The sequence below is a fragment of the Toxorhynchites rutilus genome, chromosome 3 (assembly GCF_029784135.1).
Source record: "Toxorhynchites rutilus septentrionalis strain SRP chromosome 3, ASM2978413v1, whole genome shotgun sequence".
Taxonomy (NCBI): Eukaryota; Metazoa; Arthropoda; class Insecta; order Diptera; family Culicidae; genus Toxorhynchites; species Toxorhynchites rutilus.
This window is the reverse complement of record NC_073746.1, coordinates 322,729,197-322,746,781: the sequence shown is the minus strand read 5'-3', so window position 1 is coordinate 322,746,781 and position 17,585 is coordinate 322,729,197. Positions and strand designations below refer to the sequence as shown.

The 17,585-nt window shown below is 37.6% G+C and overlaps 1 protein-coding gene across 1 annotated transcript in view; it reads right to left on the bottom strand.

The window, feature by feature from the left end:
• LOC129775317 (cryptochrome-1-like) overlaps positions 1 to 17,585 on the bottom strand; it is a 46,012-nt gene that overhangs the window by 15,901 nt on the left and 12,526 nt on the right. The window contains exon 2 of the mRNA XM_055779923.1: positions 16,166 to 16,424. Coding sequence (XP_055635898.1) covers positions 16,166 to 16,424 — 259 coding nt within the window. The remainder of the gene's footprint in view (positions 1 to 16,165; positions 16,425 to 17,585) is intronic.

Here is a 17,585-nt window from a genome sequence, read left to right as displayed (position 1 = left end):
TCTCAGTCACAGTCTTTGAGATTTTGTAAGGCGCAAAATTATGGTCACGTGTCTTTCTTCAGATGGACCCATGCGTTGATTAGTTGAAGTTACTATCTCCCAGACATCAGAAATTTCCCCACCAAATCAAGCAAAGTTGAACAATGAGGAACATGTTATTGATGATCCGGTGTATTTGCAATATTTTCAAACGTTGCTCAAGCCAGTCGATATAAAGCAGGGGTCAAACAATAGTTCGCGGTATGCCGGTCGCCCGCGTAGGTATTCCTAGGCACCCGCCAGCTGGTCTAGGATAGTGTCATCTCCAAAAATATAGGATATAAATATAAATATATAGGAATAAATATTCCTCCACCTTTTGCCGTGATCATTTTATAAGGTGTTTATACTAACCTCAATAAAACAAATTAGTGGTAAGGGTAGTAATAAAGTAGTAAAAAAGTAAAGAATTGTCACAAGGAATAATTTCAATGATTTGTTAAATGACCAATTGAAAATGTTGGAAACATTCGGCATAAGGTTTCGGAAATCAATAAAAACTAAATTTTCGAAGAATACTTCGCTTTTGAAGACTGCGTATGCGAGTTTCGATGAAGTATTGTTATTTTAATTTTAAAAGTAAATTTTAACTAATGTGAATTAATTGTGCAGATTATTTTTATCAAGAAATATAAGGTAAATGATTTTGGTTTGTCCAGTCGAAAATATGATCATAGTTTGTCCACTTTTTTGGATGCTCTAATTCAGCGCACCTGTGTCAAATCAGGTATTCGAATGTTTCAAAGCATTTAAATAAAATTGTTTTTTTCATGAATTACATTAGTTTTATAGTGTACTTTTACGGATTCACGCGTGCGCCCCTCATTTTAGCTAACTTTCAATCAATCACCATATGATTGTTTCGAACGTATTCAGATCTTTTCTGGGTTATAACACTTACCAATATTGTAAACATCATGCTTGCACACCATTTGTATCAAATTTACATAGCTAAACCACGTAATTAACGCGTTTAGATGACCTCAATTCTGATCATGAGTTGTCCGATTCACTAATGTTGTTTTGTCCAAATGATGGCAACCGCTTGGCGCGCTGCAGTTTGTTCATTGTGTCCTTCGCGCATAGCAAAAATAAAGTTTCTCTGTGTTGAGTGTGTTGAGGTGAACATTTTTAAAATGCCCAAGAAAACCGGACAAACCATGATCATTTTTTGGACAAACCATGATCCGAGCTGGTCATAATTTCTCTTTGAGGAAAATCCTTAAAAAATATAAAAATTTGAATAATTTCAACGCCTTATTTCAACAACCCCAAACTCGTATTGACCCGTATTGGCTTTTCAACAAACCCTAACTCGTATTGATTATATGTGATTTTCATGAAGAAAAATTCGATTTGAATTTACTAGTTGCGTGAAAACACCCTAGATTGGACAAACCAAGATCATTTACCCTAGTCATGGATAGAACTACAGTGATGAATGAGAAATTATAAATTTTTAAAATTAAATATTGGGCTCTATTATGTAATTATAATTGAACATAAATTTACTTGTTAGCTTCATTTTACTGTTAGGGCATCCGCACCAATGCGTTGTTACAGACATTTTGACAACCCTCACCATAACGCAGCAACCCCACTGGTGGTTGCGGTTCAGGTGTGGGAAATAGTTATCTGCCTCTCGGTGAATTGTAAGTTAACAAATTTGGCAACGCGATAGCAACCGAGCCAAGTGTTGCTATTTTCAACAAACGTCAAACATCTGTTGTGGGTTTCATTCGTCTTGTGTTCGTTTTTTGTGATTTTGCTCTGAAATATTATTTCGGAAGTGTATATATTACATTTATCTACCAAAAAATGAACGCGACGAAAAGAGAATTAACTGACACTTGTCATTTCTTCTAGTAATAGCAATCGTGTTTAGCAACCTGCGGTGCGAAAAAGAAGTGATACTATAGCAACCGCGATAGCAACGACGGGTGCGCAAATCGACGAGTTAATAAATTGGCAACGGCTAAAACTCGAGACTAGAAACCTTGAATAGTAACGCATTGGTGCGGATGCCCTTACAGATACAGTCGGGTGAAAGCTGTTGGAATTATTTTTCGAGCTGTTTGGTTTGCTTGTTGCATTCCTGATGCTTTGCTTTAAGAAACATTTCGGAGACGTTTCAATAAAAAAAAAGTTTCGAGAAAGAACTCGATTCGATAAGATTCTATCGCTTTACAAAATGATAGTGATAGTTATAGGGATTGAATTGATCGTTCGATCCAATTTACAGAATAGCGGCCAATATTTCCGATTGATAGTTCTTATTAGAAATGAAACGGATATCCGGTATCCGGCCAATCCGCCCAATATTTGCTATCCGGCCGGATACCGGATAGTTGAAAAACATTTTTTTTTTATTAACATAGGATAAATTATAACAAAATAGCATATGAACATCATTTACACGTGATCAAAAATAAGGTTACTAACATATCAAAATGTTATCGAAATTAAATTATCACCAACTCATATTATCAAAGCTATATTCAGCTCCATCGCTTTCGTTTCGTTTTACATTTCGGCAATGAGTTTTTATTCTCAGAATATTCGTCTCAAGATATTTTTGTAAGATGATTTTGATTTCAGTGATTTTTTATCTGTCTGTTATTGTTTTAAGAACATCTAAATGGTCTAACCTGGGGGTCTTCGTAGCCACAATGGTTGCGCGTTCGCTTAGTAAGCGATCGATCGTGAGTTCAAAACTCAGGGCCCTCATTGACCATCTTTGTGTTGTTACAGAATAGCTACGTCCACGCAACAATCATCAGCGATGGAGATCGATCCACGGTCGAAATAAGATCGATTCATCCATACAACTGCTCTGCTCTGCAAGACACATCGGGCTGCTGTTCTATAAATAACTCAACAATGATCAATCAACTGTCTCCGCTGTCCGGTCTAACTGGATAATGGAAGAACAGATAGAAAACTCTTACGCCTAAATGGCTATTGTGTGAATGTACCATATGTAATGGTATAGAAGGAATACTGGCGAATGGCAACTGTGTGTAATGTGATAATTATAGATATGATAATCATGTGACATGTACACGATTAAAATTCGGCTCTGTTACAGCTAGAATGCTAATGAGCCTCAAATAAATAAATGGGATAAAAAAAAAGGTCTAACCTGAACCTCGGGTCTAAAAAGGTTGCAATCAGATAATTTAGATCTTCTTCTAAGTAGTTAAAACGACCTCTCCAGCGTTTAAAGATGTTCTCATACTTTTTTGATGCAGGAATATGTGGAATTACCTTGAATATCAGCAATTCCAAATGAAATCGTCTTAAAAATGCAGATTTTAAAAACTTGTATTTTTGATTCCAATGAAAGTGTGTATTCCGTTTGGGTTGGAGGAAATATGAGTATTCCACAGCAATTGGGAATTTTTTTACTCAAGCATAACTTTTGAAAAGGGCGTATCGATTTTAGTAAGAGAAATCTTTGATAATTTATATCTCTAAAACTATGAGTCGTACCGAAATAGTGTCTTAGAAAGAGTTATAGAGTATTGATGGTTGAATGTGAAAAAAATGTACACTGAGAAAAAAAAACTTAGTACTCTTTTTTATTTACAAAATAAAAATTCAATTTGCAATATCCAAAATACATATTTTTTAATTTTTTTTTAATTTTTTCATACAAAATAGAAGTTATGCAGAAAATATAAAAAATGGGCCCAAGGTGGTAAAACGTGGTTTGAAGAACTTTGTAGAACATCGAATTTTTAGGAATTTTCGAAACTTCGAATTTTTGGTATGTTAACAATCATTTTTAGCCACAAATTATGAATCCTGATGTGATTTAAAACAAAAAAGGTTATTATCAATCTCCTTCTAAAGGGTGCGTAACATCAAATTGCATCACGGAAAAAACGCTGTAGAAATTTAATTTTTAGGAATTATATCTTCAGCTTTCGCTTATAATCAGATAAGAGTGTATAGATCACGTTGGCCATGCTTCAATGTCAATTTTTCGTAAATTTGGAAAAATGTCGTCGAACGAAAAAGAGCGTCGTGAATTAATCTTGTGCACTCATTTCGAGAATCCGGAGTTGTCACATCGGGACATCGGTAAGATGCTGGGAATCGTCCAATCCACGGTCAGCAGAGTACTAAAACGATACTTCGAGAACCTAACCATCGACCGGAAGGTGAAGAACGGCAAAAATGGATGCTCCGTCAGTGAAAAAGATCACAAGCGCGGTTAAGCAGTTTAGACGTGATCCGAGAAGTTCGGTCCGGGATGTCGCCAATAAGCTGAATTTGTCAAGTTCATTCATCCAGCGGACCAAGCAGCGGGAGGGCCTGCGTACATACAAGGACAAGGAGAGGACAAATTCAGCCTTTCGGAGGAGATTCGCAAGCAGAAACTATCCAAGTTTGCCAAAAAGTACATGGTGTGGCAAGCGATCTGCTCTTGCGGAAAGCGGAGCGCCCCCTTCGTGAGGACCGGCACGGTAAACGGGCAGGTTTACCTTAAGGAGTGCCTACAGAAGCGCTTACTACCACTATTGAAGCAGCACGAGGGCCCGACCATCTTCTGGCCGGATCTCGCTTCGTGCCGCTATTCAAAGGACGTGTTGGAGTGGTACGAAGCCAACGGGGTCACCTTCGTGCCAAAGGAAATGAACCCGCCCAACGCGCCGGAGCTTCGCCCAATAGAGAAATATTGGGCAATTATGAAGCAGGCCCTCCGGAAGAACCCAAAAGTTGTCAAATCGGAGGCGGACTTCAAGAGAACATGGATTTCTGTTCAAAAAAAAACTACAACCTGACGTTGTACAGAACCTTATGGACGGGGTAAAGAGGAAGGTGCGAGCATACGGGCTTGGGCTCGAAGTATGAATAAAAAGAAAATGCCAAAAGTTGTTTAATAGTTCTTATTTTACTGTCTAAAATTTTCAAAAGGATCGGTCTACTGGGCGAATTTCTACAGCGTTTTTTCCGTGATGCAATTTGATGTGACACACCCTTTAAATGTAGCCATTCTCGAAATATTTAAAAAAATATTTCTAATTTATTGTCTTTTTTATAGTAAATAATCCCTATTAATATGTTTGTAGTTGCAGTGCGACTGAGCATAAATGTCCATATTGCGGGGGATCCCCACACGAGCTCTCAGTTTGTGAAACTTACAAGAGTCGCTGGGAGAAACAGAAGCGCTCTTTAAAGGAACGCTCGAAGCGCACATTTGCGGAAATTTTAAAGGGCGCTTCGCCACTGACCCAACAACAAGAACAACCAATCTCAACACACAATACCTTTTCCACGTTGCCAGTTGATGAAATGGAAGCGGACACAGCTAGCGGGGGCACACCGTTTATTTTCAAAGGGAATCCCTGGCGCAAAAATGTGACCACTTCCAAAGTTCAAGAACAAGTCCCCACGGTTATATCCTCTGTTAGCTTGCCTAAAAAATCGAGTGCAGCGGACAAGCAAAATCAGGTTCCTCCTGGCTTCCGTGGGAATATTTCATCTTCGAACGACCCAGCACTCGATGGGACATCAAAAACCCCAACTGTCCCTATTTTTCCGTCCAGCTCAACTTCCCAATCGGGATTTATAAAGTTGTCTGACCTTTTGGATCAAATCTTCAAGTGTTTTAACGTTTCCGACTCCATCAGAACCATTGTCATTTCAATGCTTCCAGTATTAAAGACAATTTTGCAACAATTGATGCAAACATGGCCCCTCCTTGCAATGATTATCTCTCTTGATGTCTAATTCAAATAGAGAGGTCGGAGATATCACTGTTTTACAGTGGAATTGTCGTAGTCTTATCCCTAAATTGGATACATTCAAATTTTTAATTCATAACTTCAATTGTGATGTTTTTGCTCTGTCCGAAACTTGGCTTTCTTCGCGAGATGATATCTCTTTCCACGATTTTAATATTATACGCTTGGACGCTTGGAGGGGTGCTTTTGGGGATCAATAAGTGCCACTCATTTTTTAGAATTGACCTTCCACCTATTGGAGGAATCGAAGCTGTTGCTTGTCATGCAAACATCAGAGGCAAAGACCTCTGTATTGTCAGCTTGTATTGGCCTCCGAGAGCTGCGGTTAGCCGCAAACAACTTGTTGACATGTGCTCACTCCTTCCTGAGCCACGATTGATCTTGGGAGACTTCAACTCTCATGGAACTGCCTGGGGGAAACAGTACGACGACAATCGTTCATTGTTGATATATGACCTTTGTAACAGCTTCAATATGACCGTTTTGAACATTGGGGAAACAACACGTGTACCTAAACCTCCTGCTAACCCAAGTGCTCTTGACCTCTCGCTTTGCTCGAATTCACTATCGTTAGGTTGCAAGTGGAATGTAATCCAGTACCCCAACGGTAGTGATCACTTGCCAATCAAAATTTCCATCACCATTAGGTCGAATTCTTCTGAATCTATAAACATGGCATATGACCTCACAAGACACGTTGACTGGAAAAAATATGCGGACACAATTGCTCTAGCCATCAATTCCAGAGATGGTTTACCTCCATTGGAGGAGTATAACTTCCTTTCTCGTTTGATCTATGACAGCGCGGTTCGCGCTCAAACGAAACCCATCCCAGGTTCCACTATTCGTCGAAGCCCTCCCAATCTATGGATAGCCAGTGTTCCAAGCTTTATGTAGAAAAATCGAATGCATTTAAAGCTTTTCGGAAACGTGAAACCCCTGAAAATTTTCAAACGTATTTAGCCCTTGAAGATCAATTTAAAAACTTAATCAAAGGGAAAAAACGTGCTTATTGGCGAAATTTCGTGGGAGGTTTATCACGAGAAACGTCAATGAAAAAATTATGGAAAGTGGCTCGAAACATAAGAAATCGCTCTTCAACGAATGAAAGCGAAGAATATTCACATCGATGGATTTTTAATTTTGCACGGAAGGTTTGTCCTGATTCCGCTCCTGTGCAAAAAATTGTTCGAGATATACCACAAGGTAGGTGCGATCTTGATTCCGAGTTTTCGATGGTAGAATTCTCTCTTGCTCTGCTTTCATGTAACAATTCTGCTCCGGGATCGGATAGAATTAAGTTCAAGTTGCTGAAAAACCTCCCTGATGTGGCGAAACATCGCTTGTTGAATTTATTCAATCGGTTTCTGGAGCATAATATTGTTCCAGATGATTGGAGACAAGTACGAGTTATAGCTATTCAAAAACCCGGAAAACCCGCGTCCGACTTCAATTCGTACCGCCCAATAGCAATGCTGTCTTGTATACGGAAATTGTTGGAGAAAATGATCTTGTTTCGCCTTGATCGATGGGTTGAAACGAATGGCCTACTCTCAGATACACAATATGGGTTCCGCAGGGGCAAGGGGACGAATGATTGTCTTGCGTTGCTTTCTTCAGAAATTCAAATGGCTTACGCCGAAAAAAAACAAATGGCTTCAGTATTCTTGGACATAAAGGGGGCCTTCGATTCTGTTTCAATAGAGGTTTTGTCGGACAAATTACACTCTCGGGGTCTGCCGCCTCTATTGAATAATATGTTATATAACTTGCTTTGTGAGAAACATTTGAACTTTTCTCACGGAGATTCGGCAGTAAGTCGGGTCTCTTACATGGTCCTCCCCCAGGGCTCATGTTTAAGCCCCCTTTTGTACAACTTCTATGTAAGCGACATCGACAATTGCCTTACACAAAACTGCAGCCTTACAAGATACTTTGAACAATTTTTCAACCTGGGCCATTGGGCTAGGGATCGAATTCTCCACGGAGAAAACAGAGATGGTGTTTTTTTCTAGGAAGCATAGACCAGCAAAACCAAAGCTTCAACTTTTGGGTAAACCGATCACTCATGCTATGTCATTCAAGTATCTTGGGGTCTGGTTCGACTCCAAATGCACTTGGGGGCCCATATTAGGTATCTGAGTAAAAAATGCCAACAAAGAATAAACTTTCTCCGTACAATTACCGGCACATGGTGGGGAGCCCATCCCGAAGATCTTATAATGTTGTATCGAACAACTATTCTCTCAGTGATGGAGTATGGCAGTTTCTGTTTTCAATCAGCTGCCAAAACACACCTCATTAAACTCGAGCGAATTCAGTATCTTTGTCTCCGTATCGCTTTGGGATGTATGCCCTCAACGCATACCATGAGTCTCGAGGTTTTGGCAGGCGTACTCCCACTAAAAGATCGCTTCAATTTATTATCTCTTCGATTCTTCATCCGGTGTAAGGTCATGAACCCATTGGTGATCGGAAATTTTGAGCAGCTGATCGAGCTAAATTTTCACTCCGGATTCATGAGTTCATATCATGAATTCATCTCCATGCAGGTTGATCCTTCTTCGTATATTTCCAACCGTGTTTGTTTCCCTGACTACATCAATTCCTCTGTGCATTTTGATCTGTCCATGAAGCAAGATATCCATGGATATTCAGATTACCAACGATCGAGGATCGCTCCAACGATCTTCGATGAAAAGTATGGGGGTATCAATTGTGATAATATGTACTTTACTGATGGGTCCACTATAAACAAGTCCACAGGATTTGGAGTGTTCAACGAATTTTTTAGCACCTCACACAGTCTTCAGAATCCTTGCTCAGTGTATATTGCTGAATTGGCAGCAATTCATTGGGCGCTGGACAGCGTCGCCTCACGACCTGTTGAACACTATTACATTGTAACGGATAGTCTTAGCACTGTCGAAGCTATCCGTTCAGTGAGGCCGAAAAAGCACTCGCCGTACTTCCTTGAGAGAATACGAGACATTTTGAGTGCTTTATCCAGACGCTGTTATGTCATTACCTTTGTCTGGGTCCCTTCACATTGCTCAATTCCGGGTAATGAGAGGGCTGACTCATTAGCAAAGGTAGGTGCAATTGAAGGCGATATTTATCAGCGTCAAATCGCCTTCAATGAATTTTATTCTTTAGTCCGCAAAAATACCATCGCTAACTGGCAACGCAAGTGGAATGAAGATGAATTGGGCCGGTGGTTTCACTCGATTATCCCTAAGGTTAGCCTCAAACCGTGGTTCAAAAGTCTAGACTTGAGTTGGGACTTTATTCGCACCTTCTCCCGACTCATGACCAATCACTGTTCGTTAGATGCACTACTCTTTCGTTTCAATCTTGCCAGCAGCAATCTCTGCGTTTGTGGCCAAGGTTATCACGACATCGAGCACATTGTTTGGTCGTGCGAGGTGTATCTGGTCGCCAGATCGAATTTAGAAAACTCCCTTCGGGCCCGAGGCCAATGTGCCGGTGAGAGATGTGTTGGCTCGGTTAGACCTTGATTACATGTCCCATATATATGTTTTCCTTAAAGCTATAGATCTTCGTGTGTGATTGTCCCTACCTCCTTATACCCTCCTTTCCTTCCTTTGCGGGTAATCCGTCCCCTTGCTATAAATAGTAGAATAAGTTGAAATGTAACTACACTATAGATATACCAATAGATTTATGAAATGAATGTTCATCAACATTGTTACAATTTCCTTATTTCCCATCCTTCTCCTAAAAATATGTCACCCTCCTAAACTCGAGTACACCGCGAGTAATCGATTTTCCACCTTACTAACCATAGATGTAGGAAAATTGTTTATATATATAGTTTTAAAATTATATTTAAGAATTCGGCTCCTTTAAACTTAAGTAACTGAGCCTGTAAAAATAAACGAATTAATAAAAAAAAAATATGTTTGTCGTGTTATACCGTCATGTTCATGAAATTTTATGACTTTGCTTATAATTTCCAACAACTTTTCCAAATACATCATCATGGTTCATTTTTTGACTCAAGCGTAACTTTTAAAAAGGGCGTATCGATTTGAGTAAGAGAAATCTTTGATAATTTATATCTCAAAAATATGAGTCGTACCGAACTAGTGTCTTAGAAAGAGTTATAGAGTATTGTTGGCTTAATTTGAAAAAAATATGCACTGAGAAGAAAAATTAGTACTCTTTTTGTTATTTACAAAATAAAATTTTAATTTGCGATTTAAAAAAATATGTATTTTTTTATATTTTTTTCAATTTTTTCATATAAAATAGAAGTCATGTAGAAAATTTGAAAAATAAGCCCAAGATGGTAAAACTATTTTTGACAAACTTTGTGGAACATCGAATTTTTAGGAATTTTCGAAACTTCGAATTTTTGGTATGTTAACAATCATTTTTAGCCTCAAATTATGAATCCTGATGTTATTTAAAACAAAAAAGGTTATTATCAATCTCCTTCTAAATGTAGCCATTCTCGAGATATTTAAAAATATATTTGTAATTTAATGTCTTTTTAATAGTAAATAGGCCCTTTAAATATGTTTGTCGTGTTATACCATCATGTTCATGAGATTTTATGAATTCGCTTATAATTTCCAACAACTTTTCCAAATACATCGGTATGGTAAAGACATATGTTTAGGAGTTACGTTACGAAACATTCGAAGACATGTGGTTAATACAAAACGTAGCGAAACTAAAAAATCTTTTTTATCTTAATACAAACTTCAATCGATCAAAAAAACTGTGGGAAATTATAAGAAAATTCATAAAATTTCATGAACATGACGATATAACACGACAAACATATTAAAAGAGATTATTTACTATGAAAAAGATTGTAAATTAGAAATATTTTTTTAAATATCTCGAGAATGGTTGCATTTAGAGGGAGATTGATAATAACCTTTTTTGTTTTCAATCACATCAGGATTCATCATTTGTGGCTTAAAATGATTGTTAACATACAAAAATTCGAAGTTTCAAAAATTCCTAAAAAATCGATGTTCCACAAAGTTCGTCGAAAATAGTTTTACCATCTTGGGCCCATTTTTAAAATTTTCTGCATGACTTCTATTTTGTATGAAAAAAATTTAAAAAAAATTAAAAATATGTATTTTGGATATTGCAAATTGAATTTTTATTTTGTAAATAAAAAAAGAGCACTACTTTTTTCTCAGTGTACATTTTGACGTAGGACTACGTCTAACCGGAAGATATAGGGGGTGAAATGGAAATCTAGGCACTGAACAAGTAGGAAAAAATGCAAGATTTGGAACGCTTATAACTCGAGCATTTCTCAATAGATCGCAAAGGTTTTTGCATCAATTAATAGGAAATATATCTACGCATCTATCATAACGAATAACATTTCATTTTTCTTGATATAAATAATTGAATAATTGTGAAATATCAAGCATTGTCAAATTGCACTTTGTGCCCATTTTTGATTGGTCCATTTTGTGCTCCTCAAATCGTACCGACCAAAACGGGCAACCAGAGCAGCAGCGAAATAGAATGAAGCACGATTGGAAAGGAAAAAGAAAAAAATGAACGAAACATTGGTCGCAGTCTCACACATGCGTAATTCTCGAGCCAGCCAGTCAGCTTAAAAATCCCCGCTCCGCTGCCGTAACGATCATTCTCATTCAAACCGTACACCACATCAGTTCGCATCACAACACATCAACAAACCAACCCAAGCAGCCATGTCTGGACATGGTAAAGGAGGAAAAGTGAAGGGAAAGGCAAAATCCCGCTCGAACCGTGTTGATCTGACGTTCCCCGCAAGGGTAGCTAGGCCGAGCCCGTTAGTACCAGTGCACCAGTCCACCTAGCCGGCGTTATATAGTTTCGGCCCCCGAAGTGATCGAGTTAGCAGGCAAAGCTGCTCGCGACGATAAGAAAACCCGCATTCAGAACAGAACACATTCGGTTCGGTGGACATCAAGACAACAGGCAGTTGCAGCGAGTGGCGAGTGGCAAACGCAATCGCAAAACGGCATCAGGTAGCAGAAGAAAAAAGTTTGTTCTTTATACAAACTGCTTTGGTGGCAAATCCAGAACAAGGCGGCTTCGAGGGCGTTCGAAATAGTTTTTTTCAAAACCACGAGAACTAAGTTTTCTAAATTGGAACCATTCCATAAAACAAGGCGCTTTTCAGGGCCATTAAACCTTCCAAAAAAGAGTTTAGGAAATACAGTTCAATGCTTTCTAAAACAATATTCAAAATAATAATAAAACACAAATTGATTTTTTCATAATTTGTTTGCCAGGATATGATGAGTATGTGAATTTGGCAGTTGCTCTGAGCTTATTGATGGTTGGGGACTTTCCTGATTATTCAATTTTCACCAATTCTTAAATTGTTTCCAGATTGAAAGTACAGTAATTTACAATTAGTTCGACATTTAGCTAATTGGACGGACATGTAATGCGACTTATTTAGTTGGACATTTTTGTAAACAAAGAGATCCAAATTATGACCCCACATTGAAAGTCGACACTGTACCACTGTCATCGCAAATGTTCAATTACAGGTTAAAATCGCCTCCAATGCGACACTGAGTGGCGCTTCGGCACGTCGCATTGAATGTAATTTACTGTACAACATGTCACAAAGCTGGATGAAAAGAAATTTTCCAACTGTGAAAGCTGTGGCGAGTGGCAAACGCAATAACTAAACAGGAAGGTTTAACCGAACAAGATTGGAATATCGAGTGATAACAAAAACACAACACCAAAGGTTCTTTTCAGAACCATCAACATATTCATAAAGAGTAAACAGTAAACTAATCCATTTTTTAGGTAGATAGGTAGGTATTCACGTAGGAGAAGAAAATAAAACAATATATTAAAAATATATATTTAACAAAAGCTGTCCCCTTTGTATAGTCCTACGTCACTCCGGTTATGTCCCCGACATTACCCACCCGACTTTTTTTCATATTCAACCATATTCAACCATCAACATTCTATAAATCTTTCTAAGACACTATTTCGGTACGACTCATAGTTTTTGAGATATAAATTATCAAAGATTTCTCTTACTCAAATCGATACGCCCTTTTCAATAGTTACGCTTAAGTCAATTTGTCTCAAATTCCGAACACCATTTTTGTCACTGACTCATATTCCGAACACTTTTGTCTCAAATTCCGAACAGCAAAAATGCATTTTTTTTTTAAACTACTTTTGAACTACTGGAATTCATATAATCGATATATCAAATTAAAGTCAATTAGCTAGTCTTTTTTGTAATAATGTTATGCTCGCAAAAAATGGATTTTGCTTTTGTAATTATTGATTGTATTTGTTTCCTATAGTTTACATGGTTTCGGGACCAAGGGCGCTATATCGGTATCGATACCTGTAAATGATGTTAAAACGAAGTCTATAACCTAAAGAATGTCAGGGTTTTGAATATTAAATTATTTATAACATTAAAGTTCAGGAAATTTAGATTTAAAATGAAGTGTTCGGAATTTAAATCATGCGTCGAAACTTGATTCAAATTGAAACAAGTAAATAGTTGAAACAAGTACAAAAATTAAAACATTAACGTTGTTTGTTTTTTACGGAATATGCTAACGCTAACATTTTTTCATTGGTTTTGACTGTCACTTTTTCGCAAATGCTTAATATTATAAATTAAAGGCTGTATCGATACCTGTGAATGATGTTAAAATGTAGCCTATACCCCAAAGAATGTCCGGGCCTTTTTTATTCAATTATTTATAACATTGAAGTATAGTAAATTTATATTTAAAAAGGAAGTGTTCGGAATTTGAGACTGTTCGGAATATGAGACAAAACGGTAATAGTTTACACTTTTTCTCAACGAATTCAAATGTTTAGTGAACTTGTTCACAAATGAATACGCAGTTTCTATGGATAACAGATAACGGTACTCGGTTTAAAAGTAATATTATAGGCGTGAAAAGATAAGAAGATCTCGTTCAAGCGAAATAAATTCCGACCGCGAAGGGTTAATATTCGTTCAATATGTTTATTTCTTTCTTACATTTAGCACTTTATTTGCACCATGTCACATGCCGTTTCTCTCAATTTTGTATTTGCTAATAAAGAGCCGATAATCCGGCCGCCGATATCCGGCCAAACCACAACCCTTTTCATCACTAGTTCTTATGCTTCTAGTTAATTTTCATTTAATTTGAAAAAGTGATTCGCCTCCAATTGGACATCTAGAATTGAACAGACCTGTACTGCGACACGAATAATTGGATATTTTGATATGATTCTCTAATTGGACGTTTTTGAAAAACTCCTTTGTGCAAGTTTCAACAACACGTTGAATTTTTAGGAGTGTTTTCAACTATTTTACTAGATTATGTGTTTTGCACACTTTTTTAGTGATTATTTGTTAGATTTTCCTGTTTTAACTTATTTTTCACATTGTGTTGAGTTTGTTGATAAGTCCAATTACAGGTTACAATCGCCTCTATTGCGACACTGAGTGGTGCCTCGGTATGACCCATTAGAGGTGGCTCGGAAACTACTGAACCGATCGACATGAAAATTGGTATGTAGGGGTTTTTGGGGTCGGGGAAGGTTCTTATGAGATGAGGTTCGAGACCCCTCCACCATCTCTAAGGAGGGGGGCTGTCATACAAATGAAACACAAATTTCTGCATTACTAATCAAGCAAAAGGAGCCAAATTTGACATGCGAAGGTTTTAGGCGACACGAAACGTTTCTATGGTAAATAGACACTCCTCCCCTCTCTCTGAGGGAAGGGGTACTGCCATACAAATGAAGCATACATTTGTGCATAATTCAAGAACTAATCAAGCAAACGGAACCAATTTTGGCACGTGGTGGGTTTAGTGGGGAAGAAACATTTCTAAGGTGGTTCAACACTCCTCCCACCTTTCTAAGGGGGACTGCCATAGAATTGAAACACAAATTTCTGCATAACTCTAGAACTAATCAAGCAAATCGAACCAATTTGGCATATGGAAGTTCTAGGGAGCAATAAATTTTATGGTGGTTTAACGCTCCTTTTTCCTCTCTAAAACGGGGGGGAGGTTGCTGCACAACTCGAGAACTAATCAAACAAATGGAATCGCACTTGGCATGTTTGCGGTGAAAATGGCAAAAAACGGTAAAAACGGAGAAACATGTTGTTTGCAAGTGGTGAAAAATATTGCTCGAGAATTGTGTCTTGAAATAATCTGATATCATAAGGTCGAGTTTTGGTAGAAGTACTGAAATTTTAGTGAAAAATCATTTTAAAATTTCGTCAAAATTTTCACTGTCATTCACTGTGTGAATGGGATGGTGTAAATATAAATTATATGAACTTGTTTTGTAATTTTGATGAGATTAATCATTAGAATGCGGAACAAATTTTGTGAGAAAATGCTAAAAATGTGGATGAGTTTGAGTACATTTAGAAAAGCTTTTGCTACAAGGAGGCGCTTGAAACCATTTCTTAAATCCATCGAAAAATGGATGAGCATTCAGCGTATCTAGATTTTTTCAATTTGTATCCCCAAAAGGTTATCCTATAGGAGCGCTATCCTCTGCACTCGAACGGTCAAAATCAATGTTCACTGAAAAACAAATTTACAATAATATTTCTACGATCTAAAATATCGAAAAGATCGATCAATTTTCGCGGTTTTTTGAAGTAAAAAGAATTGATCCAAAAAATCGGAAATCGGAGAGGAAAAGATCGATCTTCTGAATATCAATGCAAGATCGCCAAATCTTAGTTCAAACTTTGTTTTACTGTCTAGTACTAAATTCATTTTCTAATTATTTTTTGATACAGTCAACATTGGTAGACCGCAGCCTGACATTTAAACAATTAGTCGCCCGTAGTGCCCAAAAGTTTAGCCACCACTGATATAAAGGGTTCAACCTCTTCTACATCAACATAAAAACGTTCAAATCCAAAGGATTCAATTTTCTTGGAATGTGACAACACCCAAAGTGAATCAACTCAAATCGCACCCTTCGAAACCAAACTCACTATTGTATATTGAATTAGTATTTGGTTTAATTGAAATTTAGAATGTTTTCGAGCATCACCAAATGAGTATATATATATATATATATATATATATATATATATATATATATATATATATATATATATATATATATATATATATATATATATATATATATATATATAAATTTTAGATAGTTTCATTTATTCGTGTATTCAGCACGAATCGACATACTGCTGATAAACATACTACTGTCAAAGTATTTGTTTAGAATAAAGTCTTCTGACTTCGACTCCCAAACGTGACACACCTGTTTTCATTAGCTCCGAATACAATCTCAGTTGATAAATAAATCGACAGTTTTCCCTCGGTGAACAGGGATTGTTTACTCACCTCCACTTGTTAATACCAACGTTGGAGCTGCCCGCAAACCAAGGATCAATTATGAACACGCAACGAAAGCTTGAAGCATCCTTGAGGCCCTCACGTAGTGCCGGGTTATCGTGCAATCGTAGCCCTTTGCGGAACCAGTAGACCGTGTTCTTCGGGCTGCGCTGGTTTTGATGCTGTTGTTGCTGCTGCTTCATAGTACCTGGTGAATCGGTTGCGTTGATTGCATTCCCGGATTTCTGCTGTTGTTTGGTAATTTCCACTGTAGAGAAGAAGAAAAAAAGAGACTTCTGTAGAGACTTGTTACTGTAGGTATGCGACAGAGTTTGATGAAGCAAACCATATTCTACGAGAGCAAGGTGAACGGTTCTCAGTCTAGCCCATATGAAGACCAACTACAAATGAAATTACATTGTTTTATGACGGAAACTTGTTAACGTTATGTGTTTTTCACGGAATTTATAAAAGGGAGTAGAATTTCTTAATAATATTCTCCGTTCCGATTAAGTAGTAGATACTCCTTACAAATTCACCCAGAGTTAGTGGAATTAGAGACTCCTAAACTAGATTAGTGAAAGAAGCTCGACAAAATACGGAAAAAATTAACTATCATGACAGTTCCCAAAAATTATTGCAATAAATTTACCCTGACCCGCTTCCAACATATATTCGAGAAACTAATATTCGTTGTAATTTTTTGACGTAGGACTACGTCTTTCATTTCTATACCGGGGTGTAAAATCAAAGTTTCGAAAACGAAAGCCGGAGACCGAGATTTTGAGCGTTAATAGCTCTTAAACAACTGTACAAAATGGTATGATAAACACTTCGAAAGATAAAATGTCTACGCGTTACTTTTTCATCCAAAAACTTGTTTCAATAGCCTTAAAATTGCTTTCAAAACAGGCTATTGAAATCACCAATCGGTCTATAAGCGAGCGCCGCTCGTGAACCCACTCTTGAACTAGATCGACAGACTAGAAGTTGTCGCAACCAACAGGAACAAGTGCAAGTCATACTACATTTTTACTACAACCATGGATCGGTCATCTCTCAGGCTAATTAATTGGAATGCCTGCTCTCTCAAGAGTAACGACTTTTGCCGGGCCTGAAACTCAACATCATACTTAATCGGTCACAGTCGAAATACGTTATCGGCGAGGACATTAATGCTCGACATCAGTCCTGGGGAAACCAAAGGAGGAATCAAAATGGAGTGACTCTAAATGATGATCTACAGTGTGGGCACTACAGGATTCTTAGTCCAGCAACCCCCACTCGCATTTCTCGTTCTGGAGTACATTCCATCATTGATTTCTTCATTACCAACATGAATCGCCACATTGGTGATCCTATTACTCTTAACGAGTTGAGTTCGGATCACTTCCCAGTGATGGTTGAATTGGGAGTGAATGGCGTAGTC